This window comes from Oryctolagus cuniculus, chromosome 10 (genome assembly GCF_051225735.1).
Source record: "Oryctolagus cuniculus isolate XC-2025 breed Fujian yellow rabbit chromosome 10, ASM5122573v1, whole genome shotgun sequence".
Lineage (NCBI taxonomy): Eukaryota > Metazoa > Chordata > Mammalia > Lagomorpha > Leporidae > Oryctolagus > Oryctolagus cuniculus.
Genome location: NC_142876.1, coordinates 77863445 through 77885218, shown reverse-complemented (window position 1 = coordinate 77885218; position 21774 = coordinate 77863445). Strand labels below are relative to the sequence as shown.

The 21774-nt window shown below is 48.7% G+C and overlaps 1 protein-coding gene across 6 annotated transcripts in view; it reads right to left on the bottom strand.

The window, feature by feature from the left end:
- Nucleotides 1–6652: 6652 nt before the first annotated feature.
- Nucleotides 6653–21774, bottom strand: part of SHQ1 (SHQ1, H/ACA ribonucleoprotein assembly factor) — a 125908-nt gene continuing 110786 nt past the window's right edge. For 4 of the 6 annotated variants that reach the window (XM_089305426.1, XM_002713187.6, XM_008260933.5 and 1 more), the window contains one exon: nucleotides 6653–7912. Coding sequence is in view for 5 of the 6 variants with exons in the window: in XM_002713187.6 (XP_002713233.2) it covers nucleotides 7345–7912 (568 nt within the window). In the remaining variant the exon portion in view is untranslated. Of the gene's footprint in view, nucleotides 7913–8169; nucleotides 8563–9221; nucleotides 9343–21774 lie in introns of those variants that run through there. The other 2 variants (XM_051851471.3, XM_089305424.1) reach the window with 2 other exon arrangements.

Sequence of the window (21774 nt, the reverse complement as noted above, 5' to 3'; positions counted from 1 at the left end):
GCTTAGTTACTGCACCTAAACCGATGGGCCCGCAGCAAGGCCTCACATAATTCTGCCAGGATAATGGGAGAGGAGAGACAGAACATGGAAAAATAGGTCAATGATAACGCAGACCTGCAGGAGCAGAGCTCTGATTCACCGACATCATTACTATTTCCACCCACGGGGGGCCGACTGAAACTGTTAGCGTACTGCAGAGCCAGCGACAGGGCTGGCTCTCCCAACAGCGACCTGGCGACAGGCCTCCCTGGGCAGCTCTGGGCAGCCAGGCAATTATCGTAAAGGGGCTGGTGCTGTGGCGTGGCGGGTAAAGCGGCCACCTGCGACATCAGAATCCCATATGGGCACTGGCTCAAGTCCCGGCTGCTCCACTTCCCATTCAGCTCCCTGCTGAAGGCCTGGGGAAAGTAGTCTAAGATGGCCCAAGTGCTTGGGCCCCTGCACCTGTGTGGGAGACCCAGAAGAGGCTTCTGACTCCTGGCTTTGGTCTGGCTCAGCCCTGGTCATTGTGACCATCTTGGGAGTGAACCAGTGGATGGAAGATCTCTCTCTCTGTAACTCTTTCAAATAAGTAAGTAAATCTTTAAAAGATAAAAATCAGTCCTTAGGTTGACTCGATATTCCTCCACTTATAGTGTTTTGAACACAGCCTTCTCATCCTATAAGGGAAGGGAAACAAGTTCCATTTCTGTTGTCCAGATGCGGGGAGAGCTTTGGGGTCTGACGTACCCCTCGCGGGGCCAGTCTCACCTGAGCTCTGGAACTCAACTCTGTCTCCCAGGGTATTGGTCCTTTCTACTGAACTAGGACTGGCAGTCAGTGAGGTCTCCTTGTTCTTCCCCCCAACTTACCCTCCTCCCTTCACCCAGGGCTCTTGGGAAAGGACTGCGGGGGACCTGGAGGCTGAAATGCAGGCGCCCTGCACCTGCTGTCTTCAACACCCCTGAAAGCCATCTAATGAGCTCCCCGGCTGTGCAGACTTCAAGGAAGGGCCATATCTGCTTGTGAGAAAGGCGTTTTCCCACCCAACACACATCTCCCGGAAGTAGATCTTGTCAAGATCCCAAGCCAGGAGAGGTGGAGGTGGAAGGAAGAAAAACCTCGTTGGCTTCTACCTTGTCAGCTTCTTTCAAACAAACAAACAAACAAACAACTTATTTATTTGCAAGGCAGAATTTCAGAGAGACAGAGAGAGAATCTTCCGCCTGCTGGTTCACTCCCCAAATGCCCGTAACGGCTGGGGCTAGGCTAGGCAGAAGCCAGGTGCCAGGGGCTTTTTCTGGGTCTCCCATGTGAGTGCAGGGGCCCAAGTGCTTTGGCCTCCTCCACTGCTTCCCCAGGTGCTTTAGCAGGTAGCTGGATTGGAAGTGGAGCAGCCAGGACTTGAACCAGTGCTCATAACGGGAAGCAGGTATCAGAGGAGGCACCTTAACCTGCTACACCACAACGCTGGCCCCCTACAGCTTTAAGCTTTTAGACAAGAAGTAGAAATGCTCAACTTGCTTGACTTGGGAAGAAGTGTATGAGGGAAGGAACAGATGATGCTGTTTCAGACTGGCTGCAGGTCAAGTGCTACTGAGGAGAAACGCATTCTCAGTGCTCAGAGGGATTCTGAACTCTCCGGGGAGCTGGAGAAGTCCTGAACAGATCCTGACAACGCTGCAGCAGTGCTGAAGAGTAAAGATGTGTGTCCAATGGCTGTCACCCCACTGTCACTTTTTTTTAAAGATTGATTTATTTGAAAGGCAGAATTACAGAGGGAGAGGCAGAGAGAGAATCTCCCGTCTGCTGGTTCACCCCCCAAATAGCCACAGTGGCTGAAGCTGGGCTGATATGAAACCAGGAGCCAGGACCCAGGAGCTTCTTCCGGGTCTCCCACGTGGGTGCAGGGGCCCAAGCACTTGGGTCATCTTCTGCTGCTTTCCCAGGCACAGTAGCAGGGAGCTGGATCAGAAGTGGAGCAGCCAGGACCCGAAGTGGTGCCCATTTGGGATGCTGGCACTGCAGACATTGGCTTTACCCTCTATGCCAGGGGGCTGTCATGTTAATACATGCTGGAATTTGTATCAGAAATATCAACATAACCTTAGAGACGTAAAGTCAAGGGGATCACGTCCATTCTTGGAATAAAAACCGCTGCTGAAATCAATACATATTAGATTACGTTTCATTTCCTCCCCAAAGCAAATTGGTTTATTCCATTTATCATTCACTAAACAAGTATTCATGAAGCACTGAGGACATAGGCGCTGAAGACTTAGTGTGGCCAGACAAGCTGCACAGTCCCCCTACCGCCCAGCTTACACTCAAGCGGGCAAATTCCCATTTAAAAGATTAGTGGAAGGGGTGGTGGTGTTTGGCTTGGAAGATGCATTAAGATGTGTGAGTCCCATATCAGGGTGCCTGGGTTTAGTATTTGCCTCCAGGTACCTGTGACATTGGGAGACAGCAGTGATGATTTAAGTGGTTGGGGTCCTGCCGCCCAAGCAGAAGTCTAGGGTCAAGTTCCCAACTCTCGGCTTTGGCCTTGGCACACGCCAGTCCTGGCCATTGTGGGCATTTGGGAGGTGGATCAGCAGATGTGGGACCTCTCTCCCTGTCTCATAAATAAATTAACAAGCAGATATTTTTAAATGGGGGTGTGTGTTCAGCCAATGGTTAAAACACCAGTTTGGGTCACCTGCATCCCATATTGATGTGCCCGGGCTCAAGTCCCAGCTCCACTCCCAATTCTAGCTTCCTGCTGATGTGAAGCCTGGGAGACAGCAGCTTGTGGCTCAAGTAGTTGGGTTCCTGCATTGAGTCTCAGGCTCTCAGCTCTGAGCCAGCCCAGTACTGGCTGTTGCAGGTATTTAGGGGGAATGAGCCATTGGATGGGAGCTCTGTTCTCTCTCTTTGCTACTCAAAGTTTTCAAAATGGAGATTTATGGTTTCAATCGAGATGGAGTAGCCAGATTTACTCCTACCTGACATAATCAAAGAAGAAAAACTGGGACAACAGACCCTGAACATCAGGCAATGAGAGACAGCGATCCCAGGGGGCAGAGAGCAAACAAGCCAACCTGACTGTCCCACTTACGGCCTGGACACACATTCCAGGCTGGGCTGTGCAGCAAGGGATGGCCCTGGCAGAATCCAGTGGGCTCCGGAGTTCCAGAGGGGGCAAGAACTGTGCAGAGAACCCTGGACATCTGGAGAGAGAAGGGGTCCCCTTCCAGTATTCAAGCGAGCCCTCAGCGAGGAGAGCTGGGAAAAAGCTCTGCCTGAGGATTAGCAGTTACAGTGCCCAGCACCCACCCCAGACTGGGGACAGAATTCATGGGGCCCGGGGGCAGCACTCGGGAACAGCAGCACTGGGGAGCAGTTCACCCCAGACTGAGCACTGTGAAGGACCAGTCTAACAAATTAGAAAACCAAGACCCATGGGATGAAACAGTTTCAAAGTCACTTAGCTGCCTTCCCAAGCAAAGCTAAGGAGGATCTGTAAAAATACACACCCAGCGGCCAGTGCTGCAACGGGGTTAAGTTGCAATGCCGGCATCCATATGCTTTGAATCCAGCTCCCCACTAATGTGCCTGGGAAGGCAGTGGAAGATGGTCCAAATGCTTGGGCCCTGCCACTGATGTAGAGGACCTGGATGAAATTCTGGGCTCCTGGCTTCAGCCTGGCCCGGTCCCAGCAATTGTGGCCATTTGGGGAGTGGGCAAGCAGATGGAAGATCACTTTTTCTTAAGATTTATTTATTTCAAAGAGTTCCAGAGAGAAAGAGAGAGAGAGAGAGAGAGAGAGAGAGAGAGAGAGAGAGAGAGAGAGAAAGTGACATCTTCCATCTGCTGGTTCACTTCCCAAATAGCTGCAACGGCTGGAGCTCGGCTGGAGCTGGGCCGGACTGAAGTCAGGAGCCAGGAGCTTCTTCTGGGTCTCCCACACAGGTGCATGGGCCCAAGCACTTGGGCCATCCTCCGCTGTTCTCCCAGGCAAATTAGCAAGGAGCTGCCAGGACTCCAACTGGCATCCATATGGGGTGCTGGCACTGTAGACAGTGGCTTAACCTGCTACACCATGGCACCGGCTCTGGAAGATCAAATCAATAAATCTTAAATAAAAAACCAACAACGCCAGCGCCGCGGCTCACTAGGCTAATCCTCCGCCTTGCGGCGCTGGCACACTGGGTTCTAGTCCCAGTCGGGGTGCCGGATTCTGTTCCGGTTGCTCCTCTTCCAGGCCAGCTCTCTGCTGTGGCCCGGGAAGGCAGTGGAGGATGGCCCAAGTCTTTGGGCCCTGCACCCCATGGGAGACCAGGATAAGTACCTGGCTCCTGCCTTCGGATCAGCGCGGTGGCCATTGGAGGGTGAACCAACGGCAAAAGGAAGACCTTTCTCTCTGTCTCTCTCTCTGTCCACTCTGCCTGTCAAAAAACAAAACAGAACAAAACAAAACAAAACAAAACAAACAACATATCCAGCTCCCAATAGGATACAGTTCACAATGTTTGGCATCCAAAGATTACAAGATATGTAAAAGAAGGCCAACATAACCCATGTGAGAGCCGGCATCCAGAATTCATAAAGAACCCTCAGACTAAAAAATGAAAAGCCATGTTTTAAAAAACTGGCAGAAGGCTTAGATACTTCAAAATGATATGTGAGTGGCAAATAAATATATGGAAAAATGCTCAATACCACGAGTCTTAGGGAACTGCAGATTAAAACCATTATCGGAGGGGCTGGTGTCGTAGCACAGTTAGTGCCACCTGCAATACTCATATCCCATGGAGGCTGGTTCACGTCCAGGCTGCTCCAATTCCCTGCTAATGTGCCTGGGAAAGCAGCAGAAGATAGTCCAAGTGCTTGGGCCCCTGCCACCCACGTGTGAGACCCACATGAAGCTCCTGGCTTCGACCTGGCTCACGTATCTGGGGAGTGAACCAGCAGACAGAAGGTCACTCTCTCTTTCTCCTTCTCTCTTTAACTCTGCCTTTCAAATAAATAATCTTTTTTTTTTTTTTTTTTTTTTGACAGGCAGAGTGGATAGTGAGAGAGAGACAGAGAGAAAGGTCTTCCTTTGCCGTTGGTTCACCCTCCAATGGCTGCCACAGCTGGCGCGCTGCGGCCTGCGCACCGTGCTGATCCGAAGGCAGGAGGCAGATATTATCCTGGTCTCCCATGGGGTGCAGGGCCCAAGCACTTGGGCCATCCTCCACTGCCTTCCCTGGACACAGCAGAGAGCTGGCCTGGAAGAGGGACAACCGGAAAAGAATCCGGCACCCTGACCGGGACTAGAACCCGGTGTGCCGGCGCCACTAGGTGGAGGATTAGCCTATTGAGCCACGGCACCGGCTCAAATAAATAATCTTAAAATAAATAAATATAATAAAGCCACAATGGAATACCACATCTTTTTTTTTAAAGTTTTTATTTAGTTTATTTGAGAGGTAGAGTTACAGACAATGAGATGGAGAGACAAGAGATAAAGGTCTTCTCTCCATTGGTTCACTCCCCAAATGGCCGCAATGGCTGGAGCTTCGCCAATCTGAAGCAAGGAGCCAGGCACCTCTTCCCAGTCTCCCATGTGGGTGCAGCAGCCCAAGGGCTTGGGCCATCCTCCACTGCTTCCCCAGGCCATAGCAGAGAGCTGGATTGGAAGTGGAGCAGCCAGGACTCGAACCAGTGTCCATATGGGGAGCCGTTGCCACAGGTGGAGGATTAACCTACTACACCACGGTGCTGGCCCCAAGGGATACCACTACATCTTAATACCAAATGCTGAAAAGAACTAGGAAGCTCACATTCTGATGGCAGGAACAGAAAATGGTACAGGTGGGCATACCTTGTGGTGCAGTGGGTTAACCTGCTAGTTGAAATGCTCACATCCCATATCAGAGTGCCAGTGTGAGTCTGGCTGCTCCACTGCTGCTGCTGTTCTTTTTTTTTTTTTTTTAAGATTTTATGTATTTATTTATTTACTTGGAAGAGTTATACACACACAGAGATAGAAAGAGAGAGAAACAGAGAGATCTTCCATCCACTGATTCACTCCCCAAATGGCTGCAATGGCTGGGGCTGGGCCAGGTCAAAGCCAGGAGTCAGGAGCTTCTTCTGGATCTCCCATGTGGGTGCAGCAGCCCAAGCACTTAGGCCGTCTTCTACTGCTATCCCAGGCACATTAGCAGGGAGCTGGATTGGAAGTGGAGCAGCCAGGTCTCAAACCGGTGCCCATATGGGATGCCTGCATCTTTACCAGCTATGACAAAAGAGCAGCCCCATTACGCCACTTCTGATCCAGCTTCCTGCTTATGTGCCTGGGAAGCAGCAGATGATGCCTTAAGTATTTGGGCCCCTGTCACCCACATGGGACCTGGATGGAGTTCCTGGCTCCTGGCTTCAGCAGTGCCCAGCCCCAGCTGTTGTAGGCATTTGGGGAATGAACTAGTGGGTGGAAGGTCTTTCTCTTCTTTCTCTGTCACTTTGCTGGAAGGAAAGAAAGAAGGGAGGGCGGGAGGGAGGGAGGAAGGAAGGAGATGGTATAGGTATGGGGGAAAGCAATTCCACAGTTTCCTCAAATGTTCAGCATATAGCCACCATACGGCTCAGCTATTCTGCGTCTAGATATTTACCTTAGAGAAATGAGAGCATATGCCCACACAAAGACTTGTACACAAATGTTCCTAACAGTTTTATTTGTAACAGTCAAAAACTGGAAACTGTCCAAACAGCATCAGTAGGTGAATGGACAAATCAATTCAAGAAAATAGTACTCGGTAGTGAAACACAACGAAACTCTTGACACATGGGATGCCTCTCAAAATAACTACACAGAGTGGAGTACGCCTGCCAGGAAAAGAGCACATATTACTGCATGATCGATTCACGTACGGTTGTAGGAGATGCACACTCACGTGCAGGGACAGAAAGCTGAGCAGCGGTTGCCTGGGGAAGGCGGGTGGCCGGGAGGGATAACGAAGGGGCCTGGGGACACGTGGAGGAGATGCAGAGGTCACGGCCTGGATGGCAGCGAGGGTTTCCCTGGGCACTGCACTCTTGCAGCGTGGGCGGTCTGCTGTCTGTCGAGTAGACCTCAGTGAGGCTGCACGTATCCATGGGCTCTACAGCCCCGAGCGTCTGGCGGCAGTACGCCATTATCTTCATCTTTATCAGCTACACATTTGGTAAAATGACTTTAGAACTTTAATTTTAGAATTCCAACAAGGAAACCAAATGGCCTCAGAATCAGCTTACAGAAACACAATATTGTCTACAGCAGGCAAGCAAGAGCAGGGTCTTCTGACTCACAGGTGAACCAAGTCGGGCCGAGTTGCCCACAATGAGTACAGCCACCTGCAGTCAGCCACTTGGCATCTGCTGTGCCCCTCTCTCCTGCACACCGCCCTGGCTTCCAGCCGCGGCACCCTCAGCCTCGGACACCTGCATGGCTGTCCCCAGGTGCTCCCCAAGCTCCTCTATGAGAGGCCTGCCCCCTCCAGGAGCCCGGCGAGAGGCAAGAGGCTTCAGCTGGCCAACGTCAGACTGCTGCGTGGCCGGGTTTCTGCACACCCCACCACTAGCAAGAAGCAGGGTGCTGCTCTGTTCGAGAAAGGGGCCTTCCAAAGAATTCCCCGACTCGGAGGGACCACCTTTGTGCTCCTCGGGTTCTGAAGCGGAGCCTTCGGTTTCCGACGACACAGTGCTGCTGGCCTCTGACCCCTCCGATTCCGACTCCTCGGCATCGCCTGCCTCTGGGCTGGAGCAAAGTGGCTGCTGCCCGGGAACAGAGGGGGCTGCCTGGCACGCGGCTTCTTCCCTCTGGACAAGCAGTGCTGCTGCTTCTAGCTCTTCCAGTTCTAGTCCCAGCTGCGCCTTTGTCAGGGAGACTTCCTTTAAGGCTTCTGCGAGAGCTGCCAACTTTTTGGACCTCGAGAAACGTTTTAAGAAGAAATATTAGGGCTCTTCGTTCACTGGCTGGGGGACAACAGGGTATGTGCTTTAAAAAAAGTAACAAAATAAGGCTGAACCCATACTTCACAAGGCATACCAGGACCAACCCCTGAACAGATCAAAGACACATATGTAAAACATAAAGCAATAAAATATTATGGGGAAACAGAGATTCCTGCATGACCTCAGGATGAGGAAGGCCTTTCTAACGCTGATTCAAAACACAGGAGTCACAAAAGAAAAACACTGGCAATTTATTTCACAGACCAGGGCCTAACTCCCCTGAGTCTCTAAAAATGGCTACCACCCGACAGAAGGATAGGCTAAAGATACAGGTGGACAATTCTCATGACAGGACATAGAAATGACTCCTAAATCTATGAAAAGAGATTCCAACTTCAGTCCAACAGGAGAAAGACAACATCATACTGAGATCTCAAGTTCATCTGTAGACTGACAGCTGTCCAGACACTTGACGGCATTCTGTTAGCGAGGCTGTGAGGGCAACGGTGCTTGCTTTCACACCCTGCGGGGGTAGGTTCCATAGCTACGGTCCCCACAAAGGAGAACTTAGCAGTGACTTTCAGCATTCAGAATGTACAGATCCTTGAACCAGCAAGCCCATGTCTGGAAATTAAACACACGGAGCACATATGCTGCATGAGACAGGCCTGCACTTTTCTGTAACAACACTGTCTTTAATACCCCAACTGGGAAGCAACCAAATGCCCTGGATATAGGACTAGCTATTAAATAAGCCAAGGCACAGCCACAGGAAGTGACAGCCTGTAGCTGGTTATGCAGGAACGTGGCTCTTCATGGGCCGGTCCAGATATACTGTTTTAACAACAACTGCAAAAGGCACATGAAATAGAAAGACAGAGAGACAGAGAGAGGCAGAACAAAAGAAAAGAGCAAAGATATAAGAACATATACTTGTATTTGCTTGTATACTTAATAAATGATGGAAAGCAACAAAAAACGATAACTTAGGGGGTAGGTGTTGGATGGGACCTGGAAGGATGGGGGATGACGGAGGATGAAGGTGAGAGGAGATTTTTCACTGCTGTTTTATTTTCAGCCCCACATAAATGCAATATCTGTTCACCACCTAACTATGTACAAAAAGAAAAAAGAGCCGTATCAGACAGCAGCCTATAATATGGCTGTTCTGTCTAATCAGATGGCCTTTTATATGATTTCAGACGGCTGTTTTTCTTCTCTAAGTTACCCACTAGACTTAATAATACTACATTGTGTAGGATAGGTAATTTATTCATTATTACCTTGGATGCACTTAATTGTTTTTTGTTTTTTAAAGAACCAACATAAAAGCTGCTGGCATCCCACAGGCACTGGTTCAAGTCCCAGCTGCTCTTCTTCGAATCCAGCTCCCTGCTAATGCACCTGGGAAAGCAGCAGAAGACGGCTTAAGAGCTTGGGCCCCTGTACCCCCACGGGAGACTTGGAAGAAGCTCCTAGCTCCTGGCTTCGGCATGGCCCAGCTCCAGCCGTTGCGGCCATTTGGGGAGTGAACCAGTGGATGGAAGATCTCTGTGTCTGTCTCTCTCCCTCTCTGTAACTATGTTCAAATAAATAAATAAATAATTTTTTTTTTTTTTTAAATAAACCAACATAGCACACACTGCAGTTTTCCCAGGACCATCTTTTTGACAACTGAAAAGCAAGTGCAAATGGTGAGCTGCTGACAAGGTTCCTACCTTTCTCTACCTCCAAAGACTACCAAACATGGAGTGGCTTTGAGACAAGCCCAGTGATAAACTCGTGTACAAGTATAGTCCATCCCCCAACAGCAGGAAGATGAGGCTCCACTGAGAGAGAGCTGATGTTAACAGAAGGTGCAACTGGAAATCCTGAACAAAGACAGTTTCTCAGACCTGTCATTCTCAAAGTAATTAGCACAATGTGAGCTTGTGCAGGGACATGCCTTCCCCAACCCTGCTGTCCCTTCACAGGGCACGGTGTCATCAGGCCAAGGACGCACCCTGCATGTCCAAAGGGGAGTGGGGGGGGGGGGGAGGCACCGTAAGGTAAATGGGACAAGAGCGGCAGCCACCATGAAGGACTTTCAGCAAGGAAAGCCCTGGACTTCACTGCTGGAATTCCCAAAGAGCTTAGAAAAGCGGAGTGGAACAGTTGGTTAAGCCACCACTTGCAACACGGGCATCTCACACTGGAGCTCTGGTTTGAGTCCAGCTGCTTGGTTTCTGCTTCTGAGCCAGCTCCCTACTAATGCACCTGGGAAAGCCATAGATGATGGTCCAAGAGCTTGGGCCCCTGCCACCCATGTAACAGAACTCCTAGATGGAGTTCTGGGCTTCTGGCTTTGGCCTACACCAGCCCTGGCTGTTGTGGCCATTCGTGGAGGAACCAGAGGGTAGAAGATCTCTCTGTCACCCTGCTTTTCAAAGAAATCTTTAAAAAGAAGCATGGGAGGGAGGGATGGAAGGAGGGACAGAGCGGGAGATGGCTAAGGTAAAGAGGAGAACCAAGGTAAGGTCAGCTGAAATCAGCTACTGATTCACCAAAAGGCTCTAAACCATGGTTGCCATTTTTATTAGTTTGAGACATTTTTAAAAGCATAGTAATGTTGTAAGATGGCTATGATACAATTACATTCACGTATGAGATACTGTGGACAATGTCCACCATATATTGCGAAACCTCGACCACCCCTGGTAAAGGGCTCCATCAGAGCTGGTGGACCAGGGTAGCACATCTCTGGTCCAAGTCTCAGTAAGACTGGGAACTGGTTTCCCACAGTATTTCTCAATGAGGCGGAGTTCTCTCTGGCTAGTGACTTGGACTTAAGGGATAAAGATGGATGAACTTGGGAGATAAACAAGTGCCTCTTACTAAGCTACGATGTTAGAAATGAAAAGTTAAGAGCAGTGGCTTTACTGACCGTACAAGCCACTTCAACCGTTTCTTCTAAAGAGGATGCAGACCACCACAAGGAGGACGAACATCACTGCACTTGCTCCCCACGCCCACCCCCTCCTGAAGCTGCTTCCTTATTGTCCTGTGTTCCCAGTGAGCTGAAGGTCACCCCACTAAGGGGCAGTCAGGACTGGCAGCCCACACAATGCCAGAGCTCCTCCCACCGCACCACAGGGCCTCCCGTGAGCACGCAGGCTCTGAAGTCCCCTTCTTTAGGACTGCACTCTGTTTCTTCCCAAGCTCAGCTCTGCTCAGCCTCCTCCAACTGAGCCAACCTGTACAGGGCGCAGAATTCCTAAAGAAATTCTGACTAACATCTCTAAGTTTAGCACCATTAAATGAATCCATACAATTCCAACTGTTGTTGGGGGGAGGTGCATATGAATTATTTTTAAAATGTTCCTGACTGTTATATATGTGAATTCTCATGTTGACATGGTTTGGATTGTCATTATTGTGCATTATGTGAATGCTACACGCTAAGTGTCCTTTATAACAGTATAACTTTGAGACTTTAAAGTTCCTCACTAGAGGCTAGCATTGTGGCCTGGTGGGTAGAGCTGCCATCTGTGATGCCGGCATCCCACATGGGTGCTGGTTTGTGCCCCGGCTGTTCCATTTCCGATCTAGTTCCCTACTAATGGCCTGAGAAAAGCAGTGTAAGATGGCTCAAATACTTGGGCCCCTGCCACCCATATGGGAAACCTGGATGAAGCTCCTGAAGTCTGGCTTTGACTTGTCCCAGCACTGGCTGTTGAGGCCATTTGGGGAATGAACCAGTGGATGGAAGACCTCGCTCTCTGTCTCACCCTCCCTCTCTCTCTGCAACTCTTTTTTTTTTTTTTTTAAAGATTTATTTTATTTATTTGAAAGACAGAGTTATAGAAAGAGGTAGAGACAGAGAGAGAGGTCTTCCATCCACTGGTTCACTCCTCAGATGGCCACAACGGCCGGAGCTGAGTCAATTCAAAGCAAGGAACCAGGAGCTTCTTCTGGGTCTCCCAGGTGGGTGCAGGGGCACAAGGACTTGGGCCATTTTCCACTGTGTTCCTAAGCCATAGCAGAGACCTGGATCGGAAGTGGAGCAGCCAGGACTCAAACCGGTGCCCATACGGGATGCCGGGATGCCGGTGCTTCAGGCCAGGACTTTAACCTCAGCTATAATCCACGCTTTTTTCAGAGCTACAAGTGTAAACTGAAATAGGCAGGAGAGTGGCAGGAACAGGCCTTGTGACCCAACAAGAGAACCAGCTGATATGAATGTCTAGCCTCTAGGCAACAGCTTATCTCTCCCTACTCCCCCTCTGCTTTTAAAGATTTTTTAAATTTGAAATGCAGAGAGACAGGGGACACACACATACACACACACAATCTTCCACGCCCTGGTTCACTCCCCAAATGGCCAAAGCAGCTGGAACTGGGCCAGGCTGAAGCTAGGAGCCAGGAACTCTATCTGGGTCTCTCATGTGGGTTGCGGAACTCAAGTACTTGAGTCAACATCCACTGCTTCCCAGGAGCATTAGCAGGGAGCAGAACTGGAAGCGGCGTAGCTAGGACTTGAACTGGCACTCTGATACGGGAGGTGGGTGTCCCAAGCAGCAGCTTGATCCACTGCACCACAAAGCTCACCCCTTATCTCTCACTTTCAGCATTATGGTAAGTTTACAGTGACCATTTTATACAGGAAATAAAAAAAGAAAGAATTCTGTGTCCACTTTTGATCCTTCATTGTCCAAACCAGTTCATTTTACTTCTTCTAACCCCACATTTACTTCCTCAGACTGGCTAGTTTCCCAAATTAATATTAAAGTTCTCATAGGAACTCTAAATTTACACAAGCAACATTCTGAACTCTAATCCTAAGAAAGGGTACAAAGTGACTGAACTTTCAAAATAGCGTTGCTGTGCAAAGTGTGTCTGAGGAATGCAAGTTAGGCTTGTTTTTATCTGATTATTTTATGTAGACAACATTATCATTATTCACAAAAAAACAAAAATTATTCCTTTGGGGGGAAAAAAAATTGAGCCATGAAAGAGTAGCCATTTCGTTCATTCAACTACCGCAACAATTAGAGCTGGCCCTAAGCTGGCACTTGCTGTAAATTCTACGATCTGCCTCTGTAACTTGGCCTTCCCACTTCCAAAAGCAGCTCATTTAAGGTGGTTAGTGGTTTTCCTCTGTTATAATCAAAACACATCAGGCCAGTCCATGACAGAAAGCTCTGTTAATGGCCTTATCACATAAGCAGACTCTTAAAAACACCAGGTATGTTTTGAAAACCCCAAAGAACATACACGCTGAGTTATTCGTTACAGTCACTATTTATATTTTACCTCTAAGTGAAGACCACCTCCCCAGTTAAGATCGTCCTAATTACAGAGTGAAGACACTCAGCATTTAAGAGACATGAATGGGCAACATGGTGGTGCAGTAAGTTAAGCCGCTACTCACAATGCCTACATTGGAGCGCCGGTTTGAGTCCCAGCTGCAGCGTCTCCAATCCAGCTTCCTCCTAATGTGGTGACCTACATGCTTTGGGTCCAGTCACCAATGTGGGGAGACCCAGATGGGATTCTGAGCTCCTGGCCCTGCCCTAGCTGTTACAGTCATCTGCAGAGTGAACCAGCAGACAAAAGAGCTCTCTTTTTCCTGTCTCTCCCTCTCTTTCTGTTGCTCTACTTAGCCTTTCAAATAAATAAATCTAAAAAAACAGACCTGACAATTGATCATACTAATACATATCTCAATAAAATTACATTCAAAGTAGGCTTTTCTATCAGAAATGTAATCCTGTAGCATAACTTTAATAATTTTTATTCTTTCTATATATGTGAAATAATATCCTATTTGGAAGATTTTTTAAAAATTAAAGATTGCTCACAAGTTACAGTAAACATAACTTCTGTGAAAGAGTCATAGTGGGGCCAGTGCTGTGATACAGCAGGTTAATCCTCCTTCTGTGGCACCAGAATCCCATAGGGGCACTGGTTCTAGTCCTGGCTGCTCTTCTTCTGATCCAGCTCTCTGCTATGCCCTGGGAAAGCAGGGAAGATGGTCCAGGTTCTTGAGCCCCTACACCTGCGAGAGAGCCCCAGAAGAAGCTCTTGGCTCCTGGCTCCAGATCGGCACAGTTCCAGCAGGCTGGCCGTTGCAGCCATTTGGAGAGTGAACCAATGGATAGAAGACTTTTCTTTCTGTCTCTCCCTGACTGTAGCTCAACCTCTCAAATAAATAAATCTTTTTTTTTTTTTAAAGAGTAATAGTAATGGCTGGAAATATATACCTTTACCATATCTAAACTGATACAAAATTTCCACAATTATTTTGCATTTGATGACTAAGTCTAGGAAAAAAAAAAGGAGCCATAGCCTTATTGAAATAGTCAAAACAAAGTGCAAAAGGAGCCTTGAAATGCATGAGCGAAAAATAACTGGGCATGAATGGAAAGCACACATCCTGTTTCTTGCTGTAGTTTTGTCTTCAACTATCCATCAACATTTCACCACTTCCTGCAATGGCAGGTCTACTATAAATCTCAGAGTAACTGACTAGGTTTCATTTCCTCTGCTCAAACCTAGCATCCTGGTAGGCATGACCTACGAAGACTAGAGCCAGCAACTGGTAATTGTAGGATGGGATCCAAGAGAGGTAATTTAAGACAGTTCATAGTGGATGATGTGGTGCACTGGCTAAGCTGGCCTTTTTTTTTTTTTTTTTAAAGATTTTATTTTATTTATTTGAAAGACAGAGTTACAGAGAGAGGTAGAGGCAGAGAGAGATGTCTTCCAGATGCATTCCCCAGATGGCTGCAACAGCCGGAGCTGCACCAATCCGAAGCCAGGGGCCTCCTCCAGGTTTCCCACTTGGGTGCAGGAGCCCAAGGACCTGGGCCATCCTCCACTGCTTTCCCAGGCCCCAGCAGAGAGCTGGATCAGAAGAGGAGCAGCCGGCACTAGAACCAGCACCCATATGAGATGCCGGCGCTTTAGGCCAGGGCTTTAACCCACTGTACCATAGCACCAGCCCCAAAGCTTCATAGGATACACACATACACACACACAATCTCAGGTTCTATCTGGGATCAAACAGTACATCAACTTAAAAAAAATTATTTGAGTGAGCAAGTGACAGAGAGAGAGAGAGACAGAGAGAGACAGAGAGAGACAGAGAGAGAGAATGAGAATCCCCACCCACTGGTTCACTCCTCAAGTGCCCATAACAGCCAAGATTCGGCCAGGCCAAAGTCAGGAGCCAAGCACTCAATCTAGGACTCCCACATGGGCGCAAGGGACTCAAGTACTTGAGCCATCACTTGCTGCCGCCCAGGGTGTGCATTAGGAAGAAGCAGCTGGGACTTGAGCCCAGGCACTCCGCTATGGGAGTGAGCACGCAAGGTGGTGTCTGCACTGCTGCACCGAGTGCCCACCCTGAGAGCCTGTTCTTTCTGGAGCACAAAAAGCACCTACTCCAGCCCTTCTGCTTTACAGACGAAGTCGGTATCACTGCCTACTTTTGATGCAGCCTCAAAAGTTTGTGTGATCAAACTGCAACAGCTATACCTGCACATGAATCCCATAGTTCCAAGCTCAAAGGTCTTGTCTCTTTCACCTGCTCCCCATGGTGGCTGTTACGATAGTCACAGAAATTATTTAACCTTTGAAAAAACCTAGGCAAAATAATCCAGTGTTACTCAATTCCGATGGAGAAGTCAACTTGACAGTGATGTAATAAGCTCAGGAAACATGATATTAGAAAACAATCAGTGTCAAACCATTCTTTAAGGACCTGACAGTGAGCATTTCCCAGTCTCTGGCGGGAAATATCTTTTCTCTTCTTGAAATGTTACAAAGTACATCAAGATTTAACACCCAACAAAATAGACCTTCACGCTCTCCTATGAAAACAGCCAATTACAGGTAATTTTATCAGACCAATTCATGCTCTCGGCACTATTCCCACAACTCCACAAAAGTCAAGTGCAGGATGGCCGGTGTTACAGCTCACTAGGCTAATCCTCTGCCTGCGGCGCCAGCACTCCGGGTTCTAGTCCCGGTCGGGGGGCCGGATTCTGTCCCGGTTGTTCCTCTTCCAGTCCATCTCTCCTTTGTGGCCTGGGAAGCCAGTGGAGAATGGCCCAAGTGCTTGGACCCTGCACCCGCATGGGAGACCAAGAGGAAGCACCTGGCTCCTGGCTTCGGATTGGTGCATTGCGCCGGCCGTAGCGGCCATTTTGGGGGTGAACCAACAGAAGGAAGACCTTTCTCTCTGTTTTTCTCTCTCACTGTCTAACTCTGCCTGTCCAAAAAAAAAAAAAAAAAAGAAAAAAAAGAAAAAAGTCAAGTGCAGGATGACAATAAACATTCATCAGGCCATTAATATATATGTGATATGGTGCCCTACAGATCCAAAAGACAAAAAAGAACAGGATTTTCAATCACCTTGGACAAGCACAGTCCAATCATGACAGCACACGGCTGTAATAAAGACTCAGTTGCCTGTGGGACGTAGTATAAGGTGACAAAGTTCTCACTGCAACCCTGTGCAATAGGCACTTGGTGACCCTGCCCAGTGAAGCGAGGAGACAGGGCCAGAGAGGCACCACCGTGCGGAAGAAGTGGGGCGCTGCCCGACTTCACAGCGAGCTGTCTCCTGGTCACTCTGCAAAGGCCCCAGCCTCCTCATGGCTCATGCGTTCAGATGCTTGTAAACCCACAGGCAGTGTTATCCTGGGTTCACAGTTACACAGCGGCGTTTGTTTTATCTTTGGATGGAAAACAGCTGGGCAACATGTGTGCAAAGTCAGGGCAAGGGCTCAGTGGTGCACCACAGGAGTGGCAGCCATTCTGGCTCCGACAGGTCTTCTCCACATACCCACACACCCACAAACACACATGTGTGCGTGCACACACACCTTTCCAGAGCAAAAGAAATTACTTTAGGTCACAAGAACACTGCATGGCAGTGCGGGGTACTGCAGAAGAGGCCTCCGGTGCGCGCATGCCTGTAGGTTTACCCAGCACAGGCCTCATCACTGACACCCACCTATGTGGAAGTGTGAGGTGATAAAGAAGGTAAAAAGGGCAACATTCGGGACAACTGCTTGAGAGAAAGGTGCCCCGTCTTGTCCTTGGAGCTGCTTTACATTAATGCCAGGCCAGGCCAAATGAGCAAGGATGGAGATGTGGGTCTCAGAAACTGACTACTTTCCCTCCACCCTCCCCTCTCCTTTCCACTCCCATACCTACTGCTCAACTGTTTTTGCTGAAATGTGCTTTCCTGTGGCCCCAAATGCTGGAGTTCAGGGCTGACTTTAAAAAGAGTCCCAGGTCACATTTGAGACTCCTGCTTGACCTCTAGGAGGACCTGGTTCAAGTCCAAGGTCCTCTGCTTATGATCCAGCTTTCTGCTAATGCACACATTAGGCAGCAAGAACTCGAGTACTTGAATCCCTGACAACCATGTGGGAGACCTGGATGAAGCTCCAGGCTCCTGCCTTCAGTCTAGCCCAGTCTTGCCTGTTGTGGGTATTTGGGGATGGGAGACCTTTGGCTATTTCTTTGCCTTCTAAATAAAATGAAAATAAATTTTAAAAAAAGCAAAAGTCCCATGAAACTGAATTGTGCAGCTCACAAGGTTTCCTTTTCCACATCAGCTGTGAGCAAATTCAAACCTGCGACTCCCTGCCCCCAGCATGGGGGAATGTACCCGGAGCTCCTGCTCACTGCTACTTTCGTTGTTTCCACCTTTTTTTCTTGTTTTAGCCCTGCCTTTGATGATGCCATCTTGTTGCAAACACACTCACATACACACACAAACACAGACATGTTTTAAACAACTTCTAGTACACATGGCAAGGGATAAATACCAGTAAAACCACAGCCAAAACCACCTTTGTAGGACAGAAAAGGATTTGGGAAATGAAGGACTACAAGTCCAGGGGTGCTCTTTGATTCCTTTTCTTCTTCTTCTTCTTTTTAAAAAGTTATTTATTTATTTGAAAGGCAGAGTTACAGAGAGGCAGAGGCAGAGAGAGAGAGAGACAGAGAGAGAGAGAGGTCTTCCATCCGATGGTTCACTCCCCAATTAGCTGCAATGGGCTGGAACTGTGCCGATCCAAAACCAGGAGCCAGGAGCTTTTTCTGGGATTCACTGTTATGAACTTGGCAGAGATCTGAGGGCTAATGAAACAGAAGTACTGGGGCTGGTACTGTGGCATAGAGGGTAAAGCTGCCACCTGTAATGCCAACATCCCATATGGGCACCACTTCAAGTTCCAGTTGCTCCACTTCTGATCCGGCTCTATACCATCGCCTAGGAAGGCAGCAGAGGATGGCTGGACGGCTCAAGTCCTTGGGCCCCTGTACCCCGTGGGAGACCTGAAGAAGCTCCTGGCTCCTGTCTTTGTATGGGCCCAGCTCTGGCTGTTGCAGCCATTTGGGGAGTAAACCAGAGGATGGAAGATCTCTCTCTCTCTCTGTAACTCTGTCTTTCAAATAAATAAATAAATCTTAAAAAGAAAGAAAGAACTAACTTTCTAAACTTTTTTTTTTTTTTTTTTTTTTTTGGTCTCTACTTTCCCATTTTGAAAGTACAATGGAAATGAATGCTTCCTCATTTTCTGGTATCCTCTGAGAAAGACAGAAAGGGTCTAGTGGTTTAATGGGTTTAATGGTCTGATCTCTCTGTGGGCTGGGTCTAAGTGTTGAATTTTCCCTTGGTCACAAAATGGATGGTGTGTGCATGAGGTAGTTTTCACAATGCTTCTCACAGAGGGAACTACTCCAGGGTCGGTGTGTTCACAGCAGCACCACAGGAGCCAGCCAAAGCATGCTATGCTCCACGTGACAATGGAAGCAACTGCCTGCCAACTCGGAAGCTGATGCGCTCACTGCTGGGGTGCGTGACGAGCGGCTTCTGAGATGCACACCACAGTGGGTGGCAGTCAGATCAACTAGAGCTGTTCTGTGAGTCCTTCACTCCAATCCCGCTCTGCAGAATGGAGGAAAGAGACGCACTGCCTATTCCCTTGGGGTGAGTTTTCTGGAATCATTAACTGGCTGATGGTGTCACATAAGCTCTGTTTCTTCCTGCTCACTCTGAACCAGAGTCTAGAGCTCTCTAAACAGAGTCTGCAATTTGCCTTTCCTTACGGAAAAAACGGGGGCAACGTAAGGCGGCATAGTTACATTACAGAGGGGAGCGCACGGTGCTCCTCCTCAGCGCCGGTCCCAAGGCTCAGGGGCCTCCTGCTGGGCAGACCTGCCCCACCTTCCCACAGGCTTAGGCAAAACCCTGGCCATGCCAATCTCTAAGCACAGCTCATGGACACATGAGAACACCTATTTCACCTGGCCCCTCTGCAGGAGGGCGAGGCCTGGGGACTACGGCCGGCCGTCAGCACTGTTCAGGAGCCTTCCCAAATGCGGATGCACAGAGGGGCTCTGCAGGGGGTTGGCAGGGAGTGCTGATACCCAGGAAGACATGCTCAGAAAAGGTGCCCACCTATCATCTATTCATCACCCCCACTTCCCCCCGCAGTAGTCCCTTGCCTCATACTGTACTATGACCTGTGCATACTCCACCAAAAACTAGCTGTAAAAACTCCTGCAAGTCCCAGAAGGAAGGCTCAGGCTTCTGAAGGCTTCTGGTCAAGGGAATGGAGTCAGAGACAGAATGAGCATCCTGGGGAGCAGGAGATCATAGAAACAGCTCCACTTTTCCCCCAACAAGCTGTCAGGACTTCTAACACCACTGCCCTCATCTCAAAGTTCTTTTTAAAAGCACAGAACCTTCTGGCAAACACAAAATGAGCCTCAAAACTATGACTATAGAAAGATCCACAGAGCTGGTGCTGTGGCTCACTTGGTTAATCCTCTGCCTGCAGTGCCGGCATCCCATATGGGCACTGGTTCGAGTCCTGGCTGCTCCTCTTCCCATTAAGCTCTCTGCTGTGGCCTGGGAAGGCAGTGGAGGATGGCCCAGGTGCTTGGACACTTGCCACCAACATGGGAGACCCAGAAGGAGTTCCTGGCTCCTGGCTCCGGCCTGGACCAGCCCTTACTGTTAAGGGCTTTTGGGGAATGCACCAGAAGATGGAAGATCTCCAAGTCTTTCTTTGTGACCCTGCCCTCCAAATAAATAAAGACTTGCATATGAGTCGTGTCAAGAATCTTTTTTTTTTCCTTGTTGAGCCTCCGCCTCATTGGTGTTTTCAAAAAATACTTATTCTCACTTTATTTAAAAGGCAGACAGATATACAGAGACGGATCTTCCATCTGCTGATTCACCTCCTCAAATGCCCATAACAGCCAGGGTTGGGCCAAGCCAAAGCCAGGAGCTGGGTATTCAATCTGGGTCTCCCCTGCGGGTGGGCAGAGGCCCAACCACCTGAGCCATCACCTGCTGTGTCCCAGAGTGCACCTCAGTAGCAAGCTGGGTTAGAATCGAGGAGCTGGAACTTGAGCCATGCACTCCAATGTGGGATGTGGGTGGGTGACCAAGCAGCATCTCAACTGCTGTGTCACATGCCTGCCCCTCAAGTGTCACTTCTAAAGGCATTCCTCCTCCCACATCCCTGGGACTTTACTTTGAAAGGCAGAGAGAGAGAGAGAGAGAGAGAGAGAGAGAGAGAGAGAGAGGTCTTCCATCCGATGGTTCACTCCCCAATTGGCCGCAACGGCTAGAGCTGCAGTGATCCGAAGCCAGGAGCCAGGAGCTTCTTCTGGGTCTCCCATGCAGGTGCAAGGGCCCAAGCACTTGGGCCATCTTCTAGTGCTTTCCCAGGCCATAGCAGAGAGCTGGATTGGAAGCGGAGCAGCCAGGATTAGAACCAGCCCCCATTTGGGATGCCGGCGCTTCAGGCGAGGACGTTAACCTACTGCGCCACAGTGCTGGATTTTTACTTCAATACTATTTCCAAGCCTCTAAGACCTCATCTTACCTAAAAAAAAATATAAACATGTGACACCAGGAATCTTTGTTACTTGTATGAAAATTTTACTCAAACGGAGCGATTTTATAAGCTTGCTTTCTCAAAACAAATATACATATTTCAAAAATTTTTGAGAGGCAGAGACACACAGACACACACAGAGCGGGAGCGGGAGCGGGAGAGGGAGAGGGAGAGGGAGAAACAGAGTTCTACCTGCTGGTTCACTTCCTCAAATGCCTGCCTGCAACAGCTAGAAGAAAGCCAGGAGCCTGGGGGAACTCAAACCCTGACTCTCATGCCAGTGGTACGGACCCAGGCACCTGAGCTATGACTTGATGCCTCCCAGGGTGTGCATTGGCAGGAAGCAGGAGTCCAGAGCCACAACTGGGAACTGAATCTGGGCGTTCCGATGTGGGACACAAGTGTCTTGGCAAGTATGTCAAATGCCCACTCCAACAAATAATGGAAAAAGAAAGAAAACCTTGCCCCATGGCGGGGTAAAGACAACTACATCAGATTTTCAGGTGTTTCATTCATTGTTGTTATTGTTTTAAGGAACAGCATGGAAAGACATTTTTTTGATAGACTTCAGTTGATTGTTCTGCTTTGATTTTTGGCATTTTTATTGTTTTAACAGAAGAGTATGTTTTAAGAACATGTTTCTTTGTGAAAGAATAGTTGATTCCCAATATTAGGATCAGATTTTTCTTTTCAAATGAAATTTGGAATTTCAGGGATCTCTTTTACTTGTAAATTCTACCTATGCACCTGCTGATAAAGGCATATGTAAACCTAACAGATTCATTATGCTTATAAGGAGGTCTTAAGAAGAATCAACTCCTTTGCTTCCCTCTTTCCAGCCTCCCATTCAGAACAAGAGAACAGTTCTCTCAGCATTCTTCACACTTGCCCTGGGACTCTTTTACTGCACACGTTGTTCCCTCAG